The sequence below is a fragment of the Capra hircus genome, chromosome 20 (genome assembly GCF_001704415.2).
Source record: "Capra hircus breed San Clemente chromosome 20, ASM170441v1, whole genome shotgun sequence".
NCBI lineage: Eukaryota > Metazoa > Chordata > Mammalia > Artiodactyla > Bovidae > Capra > Capra hircus.
Genome location: NC_030827.1, coordinates 22,089,652 through 22,116,198, shown reverse-complemented (window position 1 = coordinate 22,116,198; position 26,547 = coordinate 22,089,652). Strand labels below are relative to the sequence as shown.

The 26,547-nt window shown below is 38.6% G+C and overlaps 1 protein-coding gene across 4 annotated transcripts in view; it reads left to right on the top strand.

Moving 5' to 3' along the window:
* Positions 1 to 26,547, top strand: part of GPBP1 (GC-rich promoter binding protein 1) — a 70,700-nt gene that overhangs the window by 30,315 nt on the left and 13,838 nt on the right. For 3 of the 4 annotated variants that reach the window (XM_005694685.3, XM_018065599.1, XM_018065598.1), the window contains exons 3-7: positions 3,751 to 3,870; positions 21,160 to 21,283; positions 21,414 to 21,637; positions 22,510 to 22,576; positions 23,620 to 23,679. In XM_005694685.3, coding sequence (XP_005694742.1) covers positions 3,808 to 3,870; positions 21,160 to 21,283; positions 21,414 to 21,637; positions 22,510 to 22,576; positions 23,620 to 23,679 — 538 coding nt within the window. In that variant the 5' untranslated portion in view covers positions 3,751 to 3,807. The remainder of the gene's footprint in view (positions 1 to 3,750; positions 3,871 to 21,159; positions 21,284 to 21,413; positions 21,638 to 22,509; positions 22,577 to 23,619; positions 23,680 to 26,547) is intronic. The other variant, XM_005694686.3, reaches the window with a different exon arrangement.

Sequence of the window (26,547 nt, the reverse complement as noted above, 5' to 3'; positions counted from 1 at the left end):
TGTTGAGACATTGTTCTGGTTTCCTTTAGCCTTTTGTATTTAAGACAATTGATGTCTGTTTCTCATCAGTGGCAGTTTCTGCTAATGTCACAGCTCCCCCCCACCCCCCCCCCCGTGGGCTGTACTGTATTGTTTCTTTGCATGCTTTGTAATGTTTGTTAGAAAATCAAGCATTTTGAATACTGAATCAATAAGTTGGAGACTCTAGGAGTCAAATATTTTTTTCTTCCCATCGTTGGAGTTGCTTACTATTGGGTTGTGGTTGTGTGTTCATTAAGTGACTTTTCTAAACTATTTCTGAAAGTCTGTATTCTTTGTTTTGGGTAGTTTCTGAAGTCTCTGTCCCTCAGATTGTAATCACCTAGTGTTTTGTTGTTTGAGAGAAATAATATTTTAATAAAGTTTAATGCAAAAAGTCCATGGTGAATAAGTTATCAGGCTCAGTATATTGTCTAAAGGTTGTAAATCCTTCACACATAGGCAAGCAAGAAATCAATTTAGTGCTCATAGCACAGCTGAGACAAGTTGCAGCCTTTAATAAGACTTTACTAAAGGTTTTTCAAGGCAATATAATAGTTTTATTTCAGCTGTCCGTAGATATGGCTGTTCTCAGAGCTCTTCAAACAAGAGCCATCGTTACCATGTCCAACTTGTGTTTTGTTGCAGATACATGTCTGGAGCCTAAAGGGAATAACAACGAAAGAAAAGAAATAACTCTTCCAGTCTTTGTTTTATTGGATCTGTGTTAGGGTATTCTGTCTTTCCTTTAAATATTTATTTTTGGCCGCATTGGGTCTTAGTTGTGCCAGGCGGGATCTTTCTTTGTGGTGCCTGGGCTCTTATTTGTGGTATGCGGACTTAGTAGTTGTGACTGCAGGCTTAGTTGCCCTGCAGCATGTGGCATCTTAGTTTCTCAGTTGTTCAGCCGCTAAGTTGTGTCTGACTCTTTGCGACCCTATAGACTGTAGCCTGCCAGGCTCCTCTCTCCATGGGATTTTCTGGGCAAGAATACTGGAGTGGGTTGCTGAGCCTGCCACCAAGGGATCTTCCCTGACCCAGGGATCAAACCTGTGTCTCTTGCATCTTCTGCATTGCAGGCGGCTTCTTTTACCCCTCAGCCACCAGGGAAAAATTTATTTTCTCTGTTCCTGTGTTCTCTGGCTGGGGCTCTGTAAATTAAACTGAAGAAAGACATATTAACAAGAGAAAACAAACAAGTTTATTAGCACGCAGTCACCTGGCAGTACCTCTCACTGTGAGTAACTCGAAAGAGGATGAGTAGAATTTGGAATCTGTATACCTAACTTCACAGGGGGAAAGAATACTTAGTAGAAAAAAGCAAATAATTTTTGAGACAAAGTGGATAACGGGGTCTGTAGGCATTTGTGGCAGTGTCTGAGTGTGGTGCTGAGTTTTTTTTCTTTTTTTTTCTACCAAAAAGAGATGAGTTGCTCCAGGAGAGGGGATTAAGAAATTCTTTTGGCAGGCTCTGCATTTAGGTTGATAAGGAATTTTAGGAACTCGCATGCCTTCAGCTCAATTTTTCTTATATCAAAATGGCTTGTTTTGGGGATGGCACATCCTGATTTCGTCGCACACTTCTGTAAATGTGATGTTAACTAGTATTGCTCTTTACCTTTTTTCAGAACAGGAAAACTTATGCCATTAGCTATCTATGCTTTATTCTTTAAGAATTGATTTAAATTATAATTCATAAAGACACACAGAGTTAATAGTGGTGGTTTGTCTCTTAGGAATAAGTTTTAGTGTTTAACTTACCATTTAATCTATGGTTCCCGGGGCTACTCTCTAGTTGCTGTGCGCAGGCTTGGTATTGTGGTGGCTTCTCTGTTGCGTTACGCAGGCTCTAGGGTGCGCAGGCTCAGTAGTTGCAGCATACAGGCTTAGTTCCTTGTGGCATATGGGATTTTCGAGGACCAGGGATCAAACCAGTGTCCCCTGCATTGACAGGCGAATTCTTAACTACTGGACCAACAGCGAAGCCCTGCTCATTTAATTATGTAAACATTGTCATTACCTTAGTGAGTTAACCAGTTTCTGTTTATTATATCTGACGTTTGTTGACCTTCCCTCCACCCCTACCCCTTTCCAGTACGTTGGATAGTAGAAGTGGAGTTTTTGTGTAGTATCTTGAGAATTTTTATTTTAGGAAATACTTTGGTATGACTTAAATTCTGCCATAGCACTTATATTTGAAAGAATTTTGAAAAAGGATGATTAGCAGTGGTATTGATAATTTTGCTTTTTAAAATTTCCCTTTTGAGATTATTCTGCAGTTGTAAATATAAGACATTAGTAAATTTAGACATTAATGTTCAGGAAATTTGATTTCTTCATTGACTAATTTCTGAGCTCTATATTGAAATGAGTACAGTTGCCCAGTTGGCTTCTTCCCCATTTTAAAAAAATCTGTGAATTTACTGTGTTTAGATTGCACTGGTGACTTGAAATTTTTGATGCAATTGAGAGAGGCTTCCAGAACGTTAAATTTAGAATGTAGAAGAGTAGTGGATGCCCATTGTGATGATTGTAATTTAAAAAATCATTAATTGTGGAAATTTTCAAACATACATTAAGTAGAGAGACTACTTAGGCACCTCCCTGTACTAACATTTATAAACACATGGATAATCTTTTTCAGTGACTTCCATATTCCTTGTTTTTTGCCCCTAAAGCAAGTTCCAGATACATGGATTTAATTGCAAAGACTTCAGTATATTTCCTTTTATATACAGTTGACCCTTGAATAGCATAGAGGTTGGGGTGCTGTCCATCCACGCAGTTCAAAAGTCTGACTTGAGAAGTCAAAAAATCTTTACAGTTGGCTCTCTCCACTTGCTGCTCCACATCTTTGGATCCAACCAACCTCAGGTCATGTAGTGCTGTATTACATATTTAGTGAAAAAAAATCTGTATATAAGTATCTCAAACCATGGCAGTTTGAGACCTTATTGTTGAAGGGTCCACTGTACCATCATTGCACTAACAGTTACATCTACAGTGACTAATAATTTCTTAAAAGTCATTTAATATTCAGCTCATGTTCAAATTTTGGACTGTTTCATAATTTTCACTTTTTGAATTTAGTTGGAATAAGGATCTATGTAAGGTCCACATGTATTTGATTGATCTGTCTGTGAAATCCATGTATTTGTTGAAGAAGCCAGGACATTTGACCTGTAGAATATCTTGTGATCTCCATTTGTTGGTATTACTTCCCTCAGTTGTCCTTTAATTTATTATCTGTATTGAATTTCCTGCAAATTGGTAGTGAGATCAGAATTCAGATTCTGTGTGGGGCAGGGGGAAGAATACGTGCTGTGTGCATCATATTGTGTCACATCAGGAGACGCTTTATAACTAGTCCATGTTAAGACTATTGTAATTTCAAAACTAAGCTTCATTGAGGTAGTTTATAATAAAATTATCCAGTTTTAAGTGCATAATTTGGTGAGTTTTAACAAGTGTCTACATTTGTATAATAACCTTCACCGCAATTAAGATAAATACCCAGTTACCCTTGAAAATTTCTTCCCTTTGTAGTCATTTCCTTTCTCTCCAGGCCCTTTACCCTCCACTGTGCTGATCTGGTTTGTCACTATATTTTTGCCTTTTCTAGAATTATAATTGAAATCTTATAGTAGTCAGATCATTGTAATTTAAAGGAGGTATAAGATAACTTTGGCTAGGAACTATATAGATTTAATGCTTTCCACTTTTGTATGACAGGGACTTGCCATGAGGTGTTGAAACCTTGTTTCGCTGAGTTGGAGAGACTGGACCTAAATGGCGCAGCATGACTTTGCTCCAGCCTGGCTTAATTTTCCTACCCCACCATCATCAACAAAGGTATTCTTTTCTTGCATCTCTCTTTTCTGTCTATCTGCTTTTATTTAGTTCATGTTCTACACAGATGTAGTTAAACTAAAGCTTAATGTTTTGCAGAGAAACACCTAAACTTTCTAAGTTATTTCATATTTAATGTGTTGGTTTATCTATATATGTCAATTTTCAGTATACCATCAACATTCTAAACCATTTACTTCAAAAGTTGTCTTTTGTGCTAAAGTTTTACATTTTAAAATTCAAGTCAGTTTTGTGGCTTACCTCACTCTGTACTATTCTTCTGATAACTAACTTTGCTTACTTTGCTATAGATAACGTTAAAAATAATCAGAAGTTTCCTTACAACTGGAAGACTTCTTTTTCAAATAAATGAGACTTGGGCATATTACTCAGTTTTAGGAGTTATGAGAACTTTGTAGTGTTGCTACATATCAGATGACTCACTGATTTTAAAATGTTCATTTTATATAACTGAAACAGAATTTAGTGTATAAGACATGCTTGACATTGAAATTGTCATCTGCTTATAAGCATTGCTGAGAGGGATGTTGAAATTGATTAGAATCAATCTATCTGGCTTCATACTGTCTTCCACTTTGTTTTTTCCATAATGCAAAGGAATCAAGAGGGAGGTCTTAATCATCTGCTTACCTGTTAATCAGTTTCTACCATGCTAAGGCATTCATCTAGGACCTTTTGGGGGTCCAAGCAGTTCTTATAGAACAGTTTGCCAAAACAGCTTTTATGGGAACAATTTTATAATTTGAAGAGTTGTTCCCCAGTAAGGACTTGTCCGATCATAATATATTGGAAAAGTTGCACTGGAGACACAGCATATGAACTGACTTTATTTTATGCAGATGGCTTCTCTGGAAGGCTCATTGACTTGCCTGTTTTCATATAATTAGTGTGAGCCTAGACTAGAATCTAGGATGCATTTTCTATTTTGTAGTATTTTTATTTGTGCATATTTTAAAATGATTAAAACATTTTATTTCATAGATTATAAAATGGGATCACAGTTGTTAGGAAATGGGAAAACCATTTCTTAGTTACAGACTCTGTTTGCCCGCCTTTCCTTTTCTATTTAGGTCTCTGAAATTTGCTTTGCTCTTACTGTTTATGTCTACCCTACCCCCCTGGTTGCTGTCAGCTATGCTTTTCCTGGATTGTTTCTCCCAGACCTACTTCAGAGCCTGGAAGTACATGAATTTCTTGCTCCTCTGTTTCCCTTTTTTCTTTGAAATGAGTTAAGATTTGTTTTCATTTTTAAACATATCAATAAAAATTATCAGCACCTGGAAAATTAGTTACAAACATTATTGAGGATAATTCTTGTCTTCATTGAAGTGTTGATTAAGGTTGAGTAAGCTTGACTTTGTTATGTGTGGTGGAATTCTTAATGCTTTCTAGAACCAGACATTTGATCTGGATATAGGCCCTCATGAAATGAAGTCTTGATTTTGCCAATTCTAAATTTTCAATTAATTCTAATTTATTTTAGATTACCTACAGAAAATAATGTCACTTTGAACTCTTAACTAGCAATATTTGAAATTATCTTCTTAGACCTTTCTCAAAGTGGTTTTAACAAACAAATAAATACACAACATCATTTAGTATAATGACTTACACTGTCTGTATCGCTCAAAATCACTATTCCTGGGTTTTCAGTTATAATTCTTGTTTTCTGACAGAGCCCTTTTAATCTTATCCTGAATAAATGGGATAGTCATAAATAACTGTTGGGTTCTCTTTTTCAACTTTGTGTTAAGTCTTTTCTTTTATTCTTTGAAGAGATGAAAAGAGTACTTGAATTAAGGGTTAACTGTTTTCAGCACTGCACCTGAGTTTTCTAAGGTGTGCAGAATTTTAGCCCCATCATGTGGTGAAATTTTAAACTGCATGTTTTTGTTTCTATACTGGCATTTGAACTGTTCATTAGGACACAGTAAGAAATTTTACATCATGTTTTCATATGCATATAGCTGTAACTAAAAAGTCATTTACCTGTGTTCTTCTTTCCCTTGGGGTCTTTTTATTCCAGTCAAAAAAAATGCTTAAAAAAATACAAATTGTTCTAATTATGTGTCTTTTATAATGAGACCTCACGTGCAGTTTGAAAAATAGAATTATAATTACTTTCCTTCAATAGTATAAGTAGTATCAGTTTGCATTGAAACTGCTTTTTAAACTTTAGGCTAAGAAAGGATGAGAAAATTTAGACTGGTAGCTGAATTCATTGAAACTTCTTGTTTACTAAGTAGTTGTTAACTGTTGATTCACATATTCTAGGAATCAGAAAATTATGATATTATTTTTAAAAATTCAGAAAAAGATTTAAAGTGTGGTAACTAATATTTCTCGAGTCATTACTACATACCAGTCTCTGTGTAAAGCGCTTTATAAGAAGGCGAACAAAAGCATAAAAGGTAAAATACTGTTGTGCTCTTCCAGCACCACTCGCCCCAACCCATGTAAACAGATGGGGGACTGAGGTTGAGAGAAACAAGTAACTTGACCCAAAGTACTTGAGTTAGCATAGGAACATATGTGTGCTTGACTTTAAATATTTATGTTTAATAACTTTCTTTTTTTGGTTAACAAGTAGACTAATTTTCTGAAGTGAAATACTGGGATGTTTTAATATATATATCAGAATATAATTTTATCTTGGTTTGGATAAGCAAATGAAATTGCTTTTTTTTTCCTTCAAGGATAGCATCTCCAATAATCTATTTCTGTAGTTAGTACATGGTTGTCTTTACTCTGCAGTGGCTGTGTACAGTTGACCCTTAAACAATATGGGTTTGGGCTATTTATGTCCACTTATGTGGATTTTTCTTCCCCAATAAGTAATGTACTGTAGAACTGCGTGATCTGTGGATACTGATTTTGATCATACATAAGAGTCGGCACCCCTAACTCCCTGCATTTTTCAACTGTCAACCTTAATCTTTTATTGAGTGAATCTACATAGATTAATTGGACCTCATAATGGACTAAGTTGCAGGAATGCTTGGGCATCTCTTGAATGTATTTGTAGGGGAAATTCCTAGCAGTAGAATCTGAATTAGGAAGTTTATACCTTTTGGTAGATAGTGCCTAATTGCTGTCTGGAAAGGTTGTACTAGTTTGTAATCCTATAAAAATTTTATAGAGGGGGCAGATTTTTCACTATTGGCAATGCTGGCTGTTGTCCCATTTTTTCATATTTGTGAAATTCAATGAAAAATGACACTTCATTGTTTTGATTTGCATTATTTAATTATGACTGAACATTTTTGTCTTAGGAAATGTTATTCATGTAATTTATTTCTTAGTGGTTTATTTGTAATAGCTTTTTTCATATTGAGGGGTTGCATATTCTGCATATATTTTCCTACAGTATATTTGTCTTAATAATTCTAAAAGAACCATGTGGATAGTTCTAAAGAAATATTTAAACATACAGAGAAGCATGGAGAATGAGTCACATCATTACATTTTGCAGTTTTATCTGTGTCTCTCTTATGGAAATACACAATTGAAGTCTGCTGTTGACTTCTTCACAGTCCTTTTTCTGTTTTCGTTTTTTCCCCAGAGATATTCTCAGTATATGTTTTTATATTGTTACTCAGTTCAGTTCAGTCGCTCAGTCGTGTCCGACTCTTTGCGACCCCATGAATCGCAGCACGCCAGGTCTCCCTGTTCATCACCATCTCCCGGAGTTCACTCAGACTCACGTCCATCGAGTCGGTGATGCCATCCAGCCATCTCATCCTCTCTCGTCCCCTTTTCCTCCTGCCCCCAATCCCTCCCAGCATCACAGTCTTTTCCAATGAGTCAGCTCTTCGCATGAGGTGGCCAAAGTACTGGAGTTTCAGCTTTAGCATCATTCCTTCTAAAGAAATCCCAGGGTTGATCTCCTTCAGAATGGACTGGTTGGATCTCCTTGCAGTCCAAGGGACTCTCAAGAGTCTTCTCCAACACCACAGTTCAAAAGCATCAATTCTTCGGCACTCAGCCTTCTTCACAGTCCAACTCTCACATCCATGCATGACCACAGGAAAAACCATAGCCTTGACTAGACGGACCTTAGTCAGCAAAGCAATGTCTCTGCTTTTGAATATGCTATCTAGGTTTGTCATAACTTTTCTTCCAAGGAGTAAGCGTCTTTTAATTTCATGGCTGCAATCACCATCTGCGGTGATTCTGGAGCCCCCAAAAATAAAGTCTGACACTATTTCCACTGTTTCCCCATCTATTTCCCATGAAGTGATGGGACCGGATGCCATGATCTTCGTTTCCTGAATGTTGAGCTTTAGGCCAACTTTTTCGCTCTCCTCTTTCACTTTCATAAAGAGGCTTTTTAGTTCCTCTTCACTTTCTGCCATAAGGGTGGTGTCATGTGCACATCTGAGGTTATTGATATTTCTCCCGGCAATCTTGATTCCAGCTTATGTTTCTTCCAGTCCAGCGTTTCTCACGTGTACTCTGCTGGATATCAAAAGAGTTTTCTGTACATATAGAACATTAATATAAATGATTAACATTCATATTCTGAACCTGTTTTTATATTTGTTATTTATATCTTTTAGATTTCCCCCCATGTTGATATCTGCAGATTTGCTGTAATTACCTTAAAAACTGTTCCCGAGTCTCTTGCGTTTCAGGTGGATTCTTCAGTCTGAACCACCAGGGGATCCTCAAAACTCTGTATTCTATTTTTTGCCTCTGTATCACACTGTGTTTGTCTCATTAAGTTGAGATTGTTTATATCACTAGGAAAGATTGAGGATAGAAGGAGAAGAGGATGACAGGAAAAGATGGTTGGATGACATCACCAACTCAACTGACATGGGTTTGGATGGACTCCGGGAGTTGGTGATGGACAGGGAGGCCTGGCGTGCTGCAGTTCATGGGGTTGCAAAGAGTCAGACACGACTGAGCGACTGAGCTCTATAATGAATACTGCATTGACTATTCTTTTACTGTCTCCTTGCATGCATGGATAAGAATTCTTTAGACTCCTGCTTCTCAGACTTTAATGGCTATGAAAGTAACCTGGGAATTGTGTTAAAATACAGATTCTAATTTAAGTAAATTTCTAATGGGGTCCTAGTCCTGACAGTCTTCAAAGCATTGTTGATTCTGCTTGTCTCTGGACCACATTTTGAATGGCAAGGCTCTGCTGCTGCTGCTAAGTCACTTCAGTCATGTCCGACTCTGTGCGACCCCATAGATGGCAGCCCACCAGGCTCCCCCGTCCCTGGGATTCTCCAGGCAAGAACATTGGAGTTGGTTGCCATTTCCTTCTCCACTGCATGAAAATGAAAAGTGAAAGTGAAGTCGCTTAGTCGTGTCTGACTCCTAGCGATCCCATGGACTGCATGCAGCCTACCAGGCTCCTCCGTCCATGGGATTTTCCAGGCAAGAGTACTGGAGTGGGTTGCCATTGCCTTCTCCTGCAAGGCTCTGACCTATAGTTAGAAGAAAAATTGCTGGAATTCAGTTCCATACTGCCAAATTTCTTTTCCATCTGGTATACTGATTTATACTCCTGTATGCTGTACATAACTATTCTTTTTACTTTGTACTCTTGCTCTCTTGCCAAGACTTTGTCAGATTATCAGAGTTAACATTTTTTCCAGTCTTCGTTATGAAATGTATTTTTACTGTTTCTTAGACATTGGGTTATATTTCTGTGAATCGCCTATTCACATTCTTTGTTTATTATTTCTTCTGGGCTGCCTTTCTTGGGGGAGTACTGGTTTGGCGGGGGAGAGAAAAAGAGTGTGTGTGTGTGTGTGTGTGTGTGTCTGTGTCTGTGTCTGTGTCTGTGTCTGTGTCTGTGTGTGATCTTTAACTGTTTTACATAGAGTTGCCTGGGTGCCCTGCTTTGGGAGCATGGAGTCTTAGCCGCTGGACCACCAGGGAGGTTCCTGTTTGTTGCTACCTTAAATGCTATTTTAAAAAGCTTTCTTATTAAGTCTTTGTAGCATATATATTGTATCTTGAAGTAGTAATGTTGTTTCTAGCAACATTGATTAATTTTTCCTTTAATGTCTTTTGGAATTTTTAATGTGGAAAATCAGTCATTCACAAATAATATCAGTTTTCTTTCTATATTTTCAATCCTGTTACTTGTGTTTCTTATTCAATATTTTACTATGCTGGCTATATGTCAGAGTCTGAAAGGTCTGAAATTTTATCCTGCATTCAAGATAACTGTAATAAGCTAGCTTGTTACTGTTTCATGGATGCTGGCAGAGATGAGACTTCCAGGTCTCATGAGACAAAGTGCATTATTATTACTAGCACAGCAGGCAGCATAAGCATGATTTTGGCACTGGTTCTTCCTGTCCCTTAAAACCTCTGGGAGTTGACATGGAGCAGCTCAGGTATATGCCTCCCTTGTATATCTGCCACATTTATAAGAATCCTATTCTTTGTCCCGGAGTAGGACATTACCTGACCCTCAATATTCCTTACGAACATAATCCTGAGAAAAGGGCCATAGAAAGAGCTGTCAAGGCCTTGCGTTCTTGGCATGCAAATAAGAACATGGAGGGATGCTCAGTATCATATCTTTTTACCTTTTCATACTGTTCATGGGGTTCTTAAGGGAAGAATACAGACGTGGTTGCAATTCCCTTTTCCAGTAGACTACATTTTGTCAGAATTCTCCACCATGACCTGTCCGTCTTGGGTGGCCCTACATGGCATGGCCCATAGTTTTATTGAGTTAGTCAAGGCTGTGGTTCATATGATCAGTTTGATTAGTTTTCTGTGGTTGTGGTTTTTATTCTCTCTGCCCTCTGATAAGGATAAGAAGCTTGCTGACTGACTGGGGGAAACTGGGTCTTGTTCTGATGGGCGGGGCCATGCTCAGTAAACCTTTAATCCAATTTTCTGTTGATGAGTGGGGCTGTGTTTCAAATCCTAAAAGATGATGCTGTTAAAGTGCCACATTCAATATGGCAGCAAATGTGGAAAACTCAGCAGTGGCCACAGGACTGGAAAAGGTCAGTTTCCATTCCAGTCCTAAAGAAAAGCAATGCCAAAGAAGGTTCAAACTGCTGCACAGTTGCACTCATCTCACACACTAGCAAAGTAATGCTCAAAATTCTCCAAGCAAGGCTACAACAGTATATGAATTGAGAACTTCCATATGTTTAAGCTGGATTTAGAAAAGGCAGAACCCAGAAATCAAGCTCCCAACATCCATTGGATCATAGAAAAAGCAAGAGGTTCCAGAGGAACATCTACTTCTGCTTTATTGACTATGCCAAAGCCTTTGACGGTGTGGATCATAACAAAGTGTGGAAATTCTTCAAGAGATGCGAATACCAGACCACCTTACCTGCCTCCTAAGAAATCTGTATGCAGGTCAAGAAGCAACAGTTAGAACTGGACAGGGAACAACAGACTGGTTCCAAATTGGGAAAGCAGTACGTCAAAGCTGTATATTGTCACCTTGCTTGTTTAACTTATATGCGGAGTACATCATGTGAAATGCCAGGCTGGATGAAGCACAAGCTGGAATCAAGATTGCCAGGTGAAACATCAATAACCTTAGATGTGCAGATGACAATACCTTTATGGCAGAAAGCAAAGAAGAACAAAAGAGCCTCTTGATGAAAGTGAAAGAGGAGAATGAAAAAATTGTCTTAAAACTCAGCATTTAAAAAACGTAGATAGATCATGGCATCCGGTCCCATTACTTCATGGCAAATAGATGGGGAAACAATGGAAACAGTGACAAACTTTTCTTTTGTAGCGCCAAGATCACTGCAGATGGTGACTACAGCCATGAAATTAAAAGATGCTTGCTCCTTGAAGGAAAGCTATGACCAACTTAAGTAACGTATTAAAAAGCAGAGACATTAATTTTGCTGACAAAGGAAGTGTGGTGTTGGAGAAGACTCTGGAGAGTCCCTTGGACTGCAAGGAGATCAAACCAGTCAATCCTCAAGGAAATCAGTCCTGAATATTCATTGGAAGGACTGATGCTGAAGCTGATACTCCAATATTTTGGCCACTGGATGTGAAAAACTCACTTACTGGAAAAGACCCTGATGCTGGGAAAGATTGAATGCAGGAGGAGAAGGGGATGACAGAGGATGAGATGGTTGGATGGCATCACTGACTCGATGGACATGAGTTTGAGCAAGCTCCAGGAGTTGGTGATGGACAAGGAAGCCTGGTGTGCTGCAGTCCATGGGGTTGCAAAGAGTTGGTCATGACTGAGCGACTAAACTGAGGGATGCTCAGGGTCCATGATGATTGCCTGTCCCAACAGTCCATACATGTTGCAGCCAAACTTGAATTTCGCATGATTGTAGCACTCTCAGCTACTCTGATTAATCTGACAGAGACCAGAACCAAATCCATTTAATTGTCTTACACAGCAATTAAGGCTACTACCAGTGTCCCAAGCAGCAGTGAGTGAGACCAGGATTTAGGCAGTTGTGAATAGCTTAAGGGGCACTAGTAAATGATTTTTTTCAGCCAACCAATATATGGTCTAAGGCCACTCTGTTATCCTTTAAAATCAACTCAAGGGAGGGACTTCCCTGGTGGTCCAGTGGTTTAAACTGCATACTTGCACCATAGGGGGCATGGGTTCGATCCCTGATCAGGGAACTAAGTCTCCCCCCGCCCCCACCAAAAAAAAATTTGGTATTATTATTACCTACAATTATAGAGGCAATACAGTGGGTCAAGAAGCAACCCTTATCCTCAATAGAAAACATTCTGTGGCTTATTCCGTCCCCTCCATACAAAGTGATTGATTCAATTTTCCTGATATGTAACCATTCAGAGATTTGAATAGTTCTGCCCCTGTGGTGTTGGTTGGCAACATCAGTGTACATAACATATCCTCATGCATATCCTGGTGAAAAACAGATCACTCAAAAACAAGCATTGTTGCCTTGTTCATGTCGGTAGACTCACGTCACCCTGGCTTGCTTACTCTGGTGACTCTCTAATCCTCTCTAACAACTGGGTCTCAGTATCTTCTGCTGTTTCATCAGTTTGTCTAGTTATGGTGCTAGCTGAAAGAGGAACACATTGCTACCTTTTGGGCTGCAGCCTTCCTGAAAGTCCAAGACAGTTGTCATTAGCAGCAGGCCGAATCAGCTCTTCATTAACAATAAAGGCCTTCTTAGCTTTAGCAATCTTTAGTTAGCTATTAAAAATGATGCTCTCAGTGCAGACATGTTTGATGAAGTGGAGGCCTTCAATAATTGCTTCTGTTCTTCATGTTCATGTCTTTTTCTTTTGAAAAACTCCAGAGGCTTGTCTTTTAATGCAGGGTGCTTGGTCTCCATCTGGTGAAGCAGTTTTGAAGGTTTCATGGCTTCATTGGGTCAGCACATATTATACAAGGTAGACTGGGAGAATGTGAATCACCTGTTGCAGCGTACTTGTAATTTAAGTAGGATTCTTAAGTGCAGCTTTCTTTTTTGTTGGCAGTCTTAAGAGTCTTCTGCTGTTTCACCTGGGTCTTTGCCCACTTTTCAAAGAAGTGCTCCAGCAGTGTTTGTTTTTTTACTCATTTTGGCTAGGGTTATCTTTTGTGGGGCTTCCCTGGTAACTCAGCTGGTAAAGAATCTGCCTGCAGTGCAGGACCCTGGTTCGATCCCTGGGTTGGGAAGATCACCTGGAGGAGGGCAAGGCCACCCACTGCAGTATTCTTGTGTGGAGAATCCAAGGACAGAGAAGTCTGGCTGTCTGTAGTCCATGGGGTCACAAAGAGTCGGACACGATTGAGTGACTAAACACAGCACAGCTTTTGTGGGCCTACCAAAAAAGCTGTGACCCAGACAAATGTGCGGGGTGGGAAGGAAGGACGGATAGAAGTGGTAAATAAAACAATGGGCAGCCTACACACAGACTAAAATAAGTGTTGGATTCTAACTTAAAGGTTTTCACCAGATGCAGCTGTACAATTGAAGGACATCAACTCATTTGCCACTATAAAGCATGCCACCAGATGCGGCCCTGTTGTGACTTGACATTCACTGATAGGGTTTTGATGATAACCTGCAAGCAGTTGATTTATTACGGTCTCTGTGCAGTCAGAAGTCCATACCTTGTGGCTCAGCTGGCAAAGAATCCACCTGCAACGTGGGGACCTGGGTTCGATCCCTGGGTTGGGAAAATCCCCTGGAGAAGGGAAAGGCTACTCACTCCAGTATTGTGGCCTGGAGAATTCCATGGACTGTATAGTCCGTGTGGGGTCACAAAGAGTTTGCAGGACTGAGTGACTTTCACTGTGCAGTCAGACCTCTCTGCTAATGGTAATCTGTATTTGCAGCTGCTCCCCAGTGCTAGCATCACCATCTCAGCGCCACCTCAGATCATCAGGCATTAGAGTCTCATAAGGAGTGTGAAACTTAGGTTTGTTCTGTACATGGTTCATGGTAGGGTTTGCAGTCCTATGAGAATTTAATATTTTTGCTGATCTGACAGGAGGTGGAACTCAGGCAGTAATGTGAATGATGGGGAGCAGCTGTAAATACAGTTGAAGCTTCTCTCACTCACCCACTGCTCACCTGCTTGTGGCTTGATTCCTGACAAGCTACGGACCTGTAGAGGTCCATGGCCTGGCATGTTGGGGACCCTTGTTCCAGGGGATAAGGAGATCATTAATTGTTCTCCTTTGTACCTGTGCTTTCTGGTGTTAAAGATGTTTCTTCTCCCAATTGCTAGGGTTTTTGCTCTCCCTCTTTAGCCATGTAATCTGTATGCAGTGTCCCATTCCCATAGCTCTAACTTCACTTTAAAACTCTTCTTGTACCTAGATATTTTAATCTAGAGGAACTGGGTGTGAGTGGGACAGGGGCATTTATAAATAATTTTCAGAGGCCCCATTTTAAAGATATCTCACCCTCACCTTGGTCTACTTTGGATACTGTAGGCGGCGATTCTGTGAGAAGTGTACACAAGCAAATGGCTGTTGTCTACATGTCTAGGACCATGCCAGTTCAACAGGAGAATCCAGATGGCCAAACTAGATTTGTCTGAATTCCTTTTTGGTTGGCCATCACCCTGTGGGGTGGCCTGGCCTGTAGTTGTTCTTGGGGAAAAGAAAGAAACATATCTAGGGATAATCAGAGCAGAATTTTTAGTGTAAGTCCGTACTGTCATAACTCTTCCACTTCTGTCATCCTGATTACTACACAAGAAGTGGCCAAGAGAAGATGGTCCCCTTTTGGTTATGCTGCATTCATTCATCTTACTAAGATGTGGGACGAGATGAGGGGTATAAAGGTGTAGTGTAAATGGTTCTGAGTTGAATTTTGAGGAGACTGTTAAAATGCTTGTCTATACTTGTGAATAATAGAGAGTATGAAACGTCCATTGAGTACTTTGAATATTGATTCATTGGAGGATGACCTTTTTGACAAAAGATGTACTGTTTAATGGACTGTTCCTGGTCTAGAATATACCCATTACATGAATTAATTTCAGGAGACACAATACTGTGACCAGAGTTAGCCCATCAGACTGCAGCAGTAATAATGTAACCTGAAAAAGTTCAGTAGTGATCCAGCTCCGTTGAGGACTCCATGAAGAAGTCAAGTCTTTGATGTAGTTCCGTGTGATGTGGTGTTCTTTACAGTGAGACAGATGGACCAGCTTTTGGCAGGAGTCACAAGCTGGCATGCGGTAGAGGTTTCTGCCTCAGAAAGATAAAGTCCTTTCTTTTGTAACCAGTCTGTGATAGTGGGTGTGTTCCATGTCTGGTGTGATAATGGGTCTAGGTGGTATGCTGAAGATTTGATCAGCATTCTGATTTCAGTCACTCTCAATGCTATTCACTTTCATCAGATAGCAAGCCTTACTGAATCAACATGAATGACTCAGATTGTCTCAGCAGCAGCTGCAATTTCCCATCATGTGTGACCCCAAGAGATGTTTTTAATTGGCTAGTCTATAGTTTTTCAGTGATAGATGATGAGGCCATTGGCAATGATACAAGAGTTAGAAAAATATAAAATGTCTTGTCCTTAAGAATATCTAAGGCAAGGATCATAGTTTTTATTCCATTGAGGTGATTGGCACTTACCCATTTGGTTTTCCAGAGTTGTTGGGGCTGGGTGGCTACTGTGTGTACCATCATCTTTTAACTTAGCTGAACTATCAGTGAACCAGGCTCAGTCATTTAGGGGAACTTTTCTGATTTGAGAGCCTTATTGAAACACTGGCTTGTCATGGTGGCAGGAAGGGGAATAAAGTATACTGCGAATTTATGGCTGGTACTTGAAGGGCGAGGCCAGCTGTGTTGTTGAACACATGATTTCCATTTGATCAAGAGCCCTCTTGGGTTCTTTTATTGGTTAGTCCTTAGTTTAAGTTTGCTTTCAGTTAAGAGCTCAGCATTATGGCAGGAGCCACATTCTTTTTTTGGCTGACTAGGGATTGAACACTGAACCTTGGCCATGGCAGTGAAAGCATGGAATCCTAACCACTAGGCTACCAGGGGGACTCAATTTTTAAAAGGAGTGTGTACTTGGTGTGTGTGTCAGGCAGATAACGTTGCTGTACTGGAAAATAGTCTTTCTGAATACTGCAGAGCCAAGTCTGCAGCCGCATATGATTTTATTTTCTTTCCTTCTGGAAGCTGTACTTTTTATTAGACCATTTTGAAGGGGATGGGAATCATCTGTCAACCTGTGACATTTCCTGAATGGGAGAATCTAGAGCATTTTTAGTACAAGCATGTTAACGTTAGCATCAACTATGAAACACACTGGTGCTGAATTGGCCTAGTGGCTCCAACTGCAGGATCACTTTAATTTCCCACTCTTGCTGCTGAGATTTTTCCAAATTTTTATCAGCCATGTTGGGATACTAGGGTCCATTCCCACCATGGGCACACAGACTAAGGAGTTTGTTTATTTTATTTTTCTAAAATTAATTTATTTAATTGGAGGCGAATTACTTTACAATATTTAGTGGTTTTGGCCATACATTGACATGAATCAGCCATGGGTGTACATGTGTTCCCCAAACTGAACCCCCCTCCCAACCCCTCCCCATCCCATCCCTCAGGGTCATCCCAGTGCTCCGGCCCTGAGCATCCTGTCTCATGCATCAAACCTGGACTGGCGATTGCCGGGAGCCAGCATGGGCCATCCCACCCATGACAAGGTCGTGTGGAAGAGAACTGTTAAGCAAGGCTTCAGGACTCAAGGGGCTCCCTAGACCAGCTCGAGCATCTACCCCAAAACCAGAATCTGTTTGTCTTTCTGTTTTGCGCCTTTCACCAACTCTCCTGACATACAGGGGGCTATCCCCGACCACCTTTCTCTGGAGAAAATCAATTTAGGGCTCTAGCTAATAAGTCTCCTGGACATGAGAGGAATATTTCAAATCAAACCCCCTCTGTTAGCATTCTAGCTTGCTTGGCAGGTTTATCCAGACTCTTGGAGCTACGCATGTGATTATTTGCAGCCTCCCAACTGTGAGAGGCACGGGAAGCCTAAAACATATAGCTTTTCAAAGAGTTAAAAGTTATTAGAGTAGTGCTGGTATAGGATTTCATTATTGGGCCAATGCTAGTTGCTAAGTTTCCATATCTCTTATCCACTGTGCACCTGGGAGTGCATTAGTTAACATAGTTGGAATGTAAGAAAAACAAGTGTAGCCTTGAATTTAACCACATCAGACCTTTGAGCTAATTGGTTCTTTCTTGTAACTCACTGCACCTTTGCTCTGTGAGAAATGTAACTGTTTAGCATTTTCTGAGGCTGACATAGATTAGAAATATAAAGAAAAAACACTTTGAGGGAAAATAAGTTTTCTGGTTGAGCAGCCTTTATCAAAAGAGGGTCATAAAATGTTTACAGGCCTCCAAGGCCAGAAGATAATGTACACAACATCATTTGTGGGAAAGGTTTGCAGGAAAAAATCCTGGTTTCGATAAGGGCAAAACTGCTGGAATGTTTGGGCTGACTGTATGACCTTGCATCTTTCATTTCCCTCTATGTACAAGTTAAGGTATAAAAGTCTCTTTTGAAAATAAAGTAACGGGCCTCACTCGAAGCTTGGTTACCCCGTGTCTTTTTTTTTTTTTTCTTTCTCTCTGTTACTCTCTTTTTCAGGCTGATCCCTTGGAGCGTAGAGGCTCCCTGCGTTCACTTATCTGCCTGGGTTTCTAAGACCTGAACGGGAAGAAGTTCTGCGTCTTCACTCCCTTGGGAGACCGGGAGGGCACCTGTGGCCTCCATGAACAGGGCGAGCCCCTTGTCTCGGGGCTTTATTGGCTTTCTGTGTAAACCAAGGAATATCAGGCTTTTTCTCTCCTCTATTCCTCTCTCATTCATTCATTTGCCAACGCTGTTTCTCCTTCGGGTTCCCCTGGATCCTGCAGGGGCTGGACCCTGATAGGCGATCTGTTTCACATGAAGTCATATACATGTTTCAATGCTATTCTCTCAAATCATCTCACCCTCGCCTTCTCCCACAGAGTCCAAGAGTCTGTTCTTTACATCTGTGTCTCTTTTGCTGTCTCACATATAGGGTCATTGTTATCATCTTTCTAAATTATATATATATGTGTTAATATACTGTATCGATGTTTTCTTTCTGACTTACTTCACTCAGTATAATAGGCTCCAGTTTCATCCACCTCATCAGAACTGAATCAAATGTATTCTTTTTAATAGCTGAGTAATATTCCATTGTGTATGTGTACCACAGCTTTCTTATCCACTTGTCTGCCGATGGAAATCTAGGTTGCTTCGATGTCCCGGCTATTATAAACAATGCTGCGATGAACATTGGGGTACACGTGTCTCTTTCAATTCTGGTTTCCTCGGTGTGTATGCCCAGTATGGCAGTTCTATTTCCAGTGTTTTAAGGGACTCTCCACACTGTTCTAGTGTGGCTGTACTAGTTTGCATTCCCACCATCAGTGTAAGAGGGTTCCCTTTTCTCCACACCTTCTCCAGCATTTATTGTTTATAGACTTTTTGATAGCAGCCATTCTGACTGGTGTGAGACGGTACCTCATTGTGGTTTTGATTTGCATTTCTCTGATAATGAGTGATATTGAGCATCTTTTCATGTGTTTGTTAGCCATCTGTAGGTCTTTGGAGAAGTGTCTGTTTAGTTCTTTGGCCCATTTTTTGATTGGGTTGTTTATTTTTCTGGAATTGAGCTACATGAGCTGCCTGTATATTTTTGAGATTAATTCTTTGTCAGTTGCTTTGTTTGCTATTATTTTCTCCCATTCTGAAGGCTGTCTTTTCACCTTGCTTATGGTTTCCTTCGTTGTGCAAAAGCGTTTAAGTTTAATTAGGTCCCATTTGTTTATTTTTGCATTGATTTCCATTACTCTGGGAGGTGGGTCATAGAGGATCTTGCTGTGATTTATGTCACAGAGTGTTTTGCTTATGTTTTCCTCTAGGAGTTTTATAGTTCTGGTCTTACATTTAGATCTTTATTCCATTTTGAGTTTATTTTTGTGTATGGTGTTAGAAAGTGTTCTAGTTTCATTCTTTCACAAGTGGTTGACCAGTTTTCCCAGCACCACCTGTTAAAGAGATTGTCTTTTCTCTGTTGTATATTCTTGCCTAGACTAAGGAGTTTAGTATGTATGTGCATATCAGAGTTACAGTCTAAGCTTTCAGGACAGCTCATGATTTCTTTAGCATGGAATGTGGGAAAGTTCAGGGTAGAGGGGGAGACTGTTTCTTTGGGGGTTGCATGGGTGGCCTGGAGGCTTTTCTCTTGTGGCTTCTCAAGCCAGGATTGGTGTTGATTTCTCTTCTATGTACCTCCTGGCCCCAGGAAACACCCCAGGCTGGTGCCTTTCATGCCGCCGTGTACCACAATGCCATGGCTTTGCCCTGTACGGAAAAGTTTGAGTTACTCTTGTGCTTAATGCTGTCTCCCCTCCATGGGAGTGGGTAGGATGGTAACTTGGGTACCTGTGTGAAGCAGAACTATAAGAATTTGTTTCTTTCTTGCCTTAAGTTCTGGTGCACACTGACTTTCTTGTTAAAGCAGCTGAGTTTGATGTGGGGAAGAAAGGAGTCAGAAAGTACAAAGAGCACAGAATACATCCACTACAGAAAGCTAGGCTTTGCATTTTTGTTTCCAGTGTCAGTAGCAGTTTGGCCTTAACAAATTTACTTCTAATGTTTTCAGTCTTTCCCAAACTCTCTATTCTCATTGCTGTTCAGCTTTGGTGACCTCTTGACTTTAGTGGCTGCAGCCATATTGCCTTTCAGATGGGACCCCATCTCATGATAATACATCTCTTCCTTCTACTCAGAGGAGAATTTCAGCATTAAAGCAGTATTTGGACATCTTGCTTCAGTCCTGCCCCTTGCCACTTACTTAGTTGCTAAACAGTGAGGAACCTTTACTTCCACCCATCATTTGGATGAGAACAATTGTTGCCAGGTCCTGAGGAATCTTATCCTGTGCCCCCGTCTGGCCTAAGAGACCCTACCCTTGTTTTTCTAGAAAGTTTTAGCTTTGAGAGCATGGTATCTTCATCACCATAATTGGTAGGGTTGTGAAGTGTTTGGGTTTTTACCCTACTTAAAATTAAAAGCTTAGCAAGCCGGGTTGTCACAGTTGTTTCATAGATGCTGGTGGAAGACAGATGAAGGGCTTTGTCCTTCATGCATAGAAGCAGCATGAGGATGAAGTCAGGAGCAGTAGAGGAACTTGCACTATTAAGTCCCACAGTGGCCAATGTGGAGGAGCCTAGTTAAATGAAAAGAGTGTGTGCAGTGTGTTTGTATTAAAACTGAGGAGCTTTTCTATTTGTCCTGGAGAGAATTGTAATAATTGTTTTTACAGTATTCTTCCTTTGACAGATTTTTTTAAAAACACTTGTTTTGGGGAAGAGTTTGGAAATAAATCTGTAGAGAACTTAAAATAGAACTATAGCTTCATTCGCCATAATTTTCTAATCTTGAAGAAAACCCTGAGCTATTTAAATCAAAGAATGTGAAATACACGATACTATGTTTTATTTTAAAAGAAGTGTACTATATTTGTATTGACGCCTTTACAGTGGCTTTACCTTTAAAGTTTTTGGGTGAATATAGTTGTTAAACTCTTTAAGAACGGTGCTCTCATTTATCTTAGGTAGAAAAAATAGATGAACAGTGGAATCCCTCATAAGTTTTCAGTTACCAAACACATTGAAATAATTATAAAATATTCTTCTTAACCATTTAAAATTCTTGGGAATAAATGAAGCCAGTGTATTACTAGTTTCTAAAGTTAGTCAAATTTTATATGTATGTTTATCTGTATGCTTATAATTTGTTTCAGTCGTCATTGAATTTTGAAAAGCATTCTGAAAACTTTTCATGGACAGAAAATCGTTATGATGTGAACCGCCGACGACACAACTCTTCAGATGGCTTTGATTCTGGTATTGGACGTCCTAATGGAGGTAAAGTTGCTGAGAAATAGAATTTAGGAAGAGTTTTCTTCACATTCTTGCAAGAATTGTTTTGATTGTGATTGAGTCTTTAAGCATAACCATCTTTGAATTTGTAATACTTTGCCGTTATTTTTAAAAGGTAACTTTGGAAGGAAAGAAAAAAATGGATGGCGTACACATGGAAGAAATGGTACTGAAAACATAAATCATCGAGGGGGATACCATGGTGGAAGTTCCCGTTCTCGTAGCAGTATTTTCCATTCTGGAAAAAGCCAAGGACTACATGAAAACAACATACCTGACAGTGAAACAGGGAGGAAAGAAGACAAGAGAGAACGCAAGCAGTTTGAGGCTGAGGATTTTGTAAGTTGCTTATAATTTTAATATGAATGAGGTTTCTACAAGTGCTGTTTAAGCATCAAATCTCTCAGATTTTATCATTACATATCATTTTCTCCAGAGATCACACTTGACAGGTTCAATTATTTTTTAATGTTTATTTATTTATTTTGGTTCAGTTATCTTTAGTCTTTACATTTCATGAGACTTTCTGTAGATAACTCTTTCCTTCCCCAATCTTCTTCATTCCTTAGATCTGTCTACTTATTCCTGTGTCTCACCATGTGGTTTTTTTAAACTTTGGATAAATTTATGTCATATTATTCTTCATAGAAGTTTAAACAATTTCCCTTTTCTAAAGAGCAAACATCTACTAAGCTAATCTTTAAAGTATACATTCAGTGCTCAACTCAGTTTCCTTTTAATAACCTGAGCATCACTATTTGAAGTAATAAACTTGTACTTTTCTTTGAGTATGAGCTTGTTAAAGCATTCAGGGATGCAAACCTAACAGAATTAAGGAATGGTCTGATTTCCTCTTGTCTGCTCCTAACCTTATGCTAAGAAAGGATGATTTCTCATATTGATGCAAAGACTGCATTCTCCTGCATTTGCTTTCTTTTTTTTTTTTAACACTTTTTCTTCACATAGTTGAGGATGAGGAGAATATTTAAAGACACCTTGTTTTCTTCAACTTAGCGTGAGTATAGATGTTAAGCATTTTAATTGTTACAATAAGTAGAAAGTAAGATTTATGAATAATTAGTGTTTAGTTGTTGAGTTCATTATGTCAGATTTGTCAGTATATTCTTGAGATTACTTTTAAAAGGAATTTTTTTCTTACATATGATTAGTTTAAACATTTGTTCTTTTTATTCCACCTTTTTTTTTTCCAGCCATCTCTAAATCCTGAATATGAGAGAGAACCAAATCAGAATAAATCTTTAGCTGCAGGTGTATGGGGTAAGTAATTTTTGATCTATCGTTGAGGGGTATAAAATGTTATTTTTAGGTTTCAGATTTGTGTTTTTTAAAATAGTAGGCTAGAATTAAACTTTATCTTTTAAATACCTGTTTTTGATGTGCTAAGCTATAAAAAAAAGGTAGCACTTTAAAAAAACAAGATATTGGGGACAAGAAAAGCTTGATTTGGATAATTATTTACACATATTAGTACCATTAAATATATTCAGATATGAGTTTTTAAAGTAAGTTAAATGTAATGAATTGATATCATTTGGAGAGCAGCTTGATAATATGTTGAAACAAAAAATTTAGTTTAACTCAATTTATAGTTTTTCAAAGTTGAAAACTTAACTGGAAAGATAAGTACTTTTAATCATAGTATGCTATAAAAATTATTTTTTTACTTAATGAAAATGGTTCTACATAGACAGTTTTAAAAGTAATTGTATAAATTTTGCCTAGAACTAGTCTATGTTTGAAATTATTTGCCTTTTTGGTTGTCAAATCTTGACAGTGTTTCTGGTAATGACTCCCTTTTCTTTAAAACTGCTGAAAGTTTAATTTGATAGCATCTACAGATTAAACTGCACTTAGAGTAACTTAATTAGCTTTTTAAAGATTCAAGTGAAGTTTAAAATAATGGAATAATTTAAAATATGAAGATTTGATATCTGAAAAATAAATTTAATTATTTGATACCAAATTCAGAGGCGATGCGTCTGCTTTGGAACTTGTACACACGTTCTTGTGTTTTTCTATTGAAAATAAGAAATTTACCAAAACAAAAGGATCGTGGCTTATGACAGCATAATAGTCCTAACGATAAAGGCATTATTTTAAACTTTGCCACTTCCTGTGCTGTTCTTTATTGTATTTGGGGGTGATACGCTGGGGGAATTATTATGTTTCTTTTGATCTCCCAATTTATTTAAGGGCTTCTTGAGGGTGGGGGTGGGGGTGGTCAGACACTTTTGTTAGAACCATGTGAATGGCATTGTTTTTTCTGTATTGCAAATTAGTATTTCTACCACTCTCCCCAGGCCTACACGCCCAGACACACACATACCCAACCAAAAAAATCTCCCAAGCTCCTCTCTTAGGTATGTTTCCTTATTATTCAGTTTTTCTGGGAACAGCTGATTGCATAAGAATGTAGAACCACCTGCAAGGTGTTAAATAAAATCTCTTAAGAAATTAGGAATAATTTGGATTTGATTAAAATGAAAGTAAATAAAATCAAGAATGTTAGTGAGCATTTGTCATATAAAACTACCTGTAGATACTACTGGTACTGATCCTTGGTTAATAATTTTAGAAATGATTTAGAAATACATTTTTGAAAATATTGAGCATAAAATGTATTAATATAAAGATTTTGGTTCTACTGTTTCAGGGTTGGTCTAAGGATTTTGAGCATTAGTTGAAAAGATGTTTAAAAGGACAATGTACTCTTTACTGTGTCTTAGGTAAACTAAAAAGTGTGTCTGCATTAGAAAAAAAAACTGTGACTTGATTAACTGTTAAATTCCCAGTACTTCCCATAGGAATACAATGAGACTTTCACTGTGTTACACTTCACTATTCCTTTCTTAATTTATGCCCTGGGTTCCCAAATATTGTTATCCCCATTGCAACATTTAAAATAGCTATGTTCCTGAGGAAGACAGAGAATTTTCAGTAGAACTTTTCTAGTGCTACTTCCTTCCAGGTAAGTCAAAATTTAATAATGGAAATGTAATATATATTAAAAACAAATACCACCAGTTTGTCCCTGAAACTGTCCTTTTGTAAATCAAAAATTGCAAGAGTCTAAACATAATATCCCAGTTAAAAAAATAGTTTGAATGAAGAATTAATAGTTAAGCTGTTTAAACCTGTTGTTAAATATGTTTAATTCTACCTGGAACTTAGTTTTATTGGGAACTCCTTGTAGTTTGTAACTGACTTTTGTAGTGTTTTTATCCTAACCAGGATTACTGTTGCTTGATTCATACTAAATTTATCTCCTATATCTAGCAATTTAAATCTGAAACAAAAAATCAAGGCACTTCAGTGTTTCTGTGAGAATTTTTAAATAATTTAGCTGGGTGATTGATTTAAGTAATGAGAAAGAGAGAAAATGATATGCGTTTGTATGCAGTTTGAGACATTGCTGCTGTCGCTTCAGTCATGTCCGACTCTGTGCGACCCCAGAGACGGCAGCCTACCAGGCTCCCCCATCCCTGGGATTCTCCAGGCAAGAACACTGGAGTGGGTTGCTGTTTCCTCCTTTAATGCGTGAAAGTGAAGTCGCTCAGTTGTGTCTGGACTCTTAGCAGCCCCATGGACTGCAGCCTACCAGGCTCCTCCGTCCATGGGATTTTCCAGGCAAGAGTACTGGAGTGGGGTGCCATTGCCTTCTCCGGTTTGAGACATTAGTAACTATCAAATTGACTTGTGTTTTTAGAAGTCCTACTGGCTATTCTGTGTTGACATGATATGTCAGCAACATAGTATTAACAGAGCCTAACATTTTGTGCTTAAGATACTAAATAATGAAAACCTTTGCTGCTGCTGCTGCTAAGTTGCTTCGGTCGTGTCTGACTCTGTGCGACCCCATAGATGACAGCCCACCAGGCTCTGCCGTTCCTGGGATTCTCCAGGCAAGAACACTGGAGTGGGTTGCCATTTCCTTCTCCAATGCATGAAAATAAAAAGTGAAAGTGAGGTCGCTGAGTCATGTCCGACTCTTCGCGACCCCATGGACTGTAGCCTACCAGGCTTTTCCGTCCATGGGATTTTCCAGGCAGGAGTACTGGAGTGGGATGCCATCGCCTTCTCTGATGAAAACCTTTAGTCACTGTTAATTAGTTTTGTTTCAACTCAGCATTTACATTTGTGTTTATCCCTTGATAATTTGATGAACTTCCTAATTTTTGCTTGTATTTGATATAGTACTATGAACTTTATTTGTTTAGCCTTCTAAATTAAAGCAAATTGGTAACCAGTTCTTAAAGATGGATTGTTATCTAGAGAATTCTAATGATACTAGTCACTAGCATACAGGTTGAGTGACATGATAACACTAAATGAGGTTTTAGGTCATGAAAACAAGTGAAGTGTTTAAGGTGACTTTGTGAAGGGATTAAGAGAAGGGAATAATCTTTATCAGATGGCTTTATATAAAAGTATTCTGTAGGTAGATTATTTATATATTGGTATGAGTCTATGTTCCTTCAGTGTCTCAAGTGAAAACAGTTGCTAACATAACAGTAAGAAAAAGGTAATACAACACATGTTCAAAGTTGAGAAGGGAAAATTAAGAGTTTGATTAGATGACTTGACATAAGTAAGAGAGTTAGCAATAGTGTTCATCAATTAAATTGTTTTTGTTTTAGAAAGCCTGCTCTTTTTCGTATGAGTAGTGTGGGTACCTTGTTAAAGGAAAGAATATCATGCCCCTTCTTTGACATTATGTCAGTGAAACTCATGTGACTAAAAGTCTCATACTACTGTTAAAACAAAATATTTTTACATTATCTAAAATATCAAAAATAGCAATATTCAAATAATATCAATCATAGAAAAGTAACCTTGAAAATATTTCTGTCCTTTAAAATTAGTGTTCAGATGGCTTTATTGCTATGGTACCGATTCTTTGCTTCTGATATTTGTATGTTGGTATGTCTTATGTGATTGAGTTTCCTCTTCAAATTAGTGTGAAAACAAAATACTATTTATCCTTCACTTGACTACTATTCACACAGTAAAGTTGCCTCTTATATCATGATGAGGAAACTAAACTAATAATTGTCATCACTGTGATGAGGGGAAGGGCGGACCCTGACTTGGTAGTGTACACTTTCAAGCGTCCTATTTTGACCATTCAGTATAGGCTTATAGTAGTATTTTAGTTGAGAATGGTATACATTTTGAACTGTCTGACCTAGCCAATACTCTAATCCATTTTCTCCAGTAATATAATATAG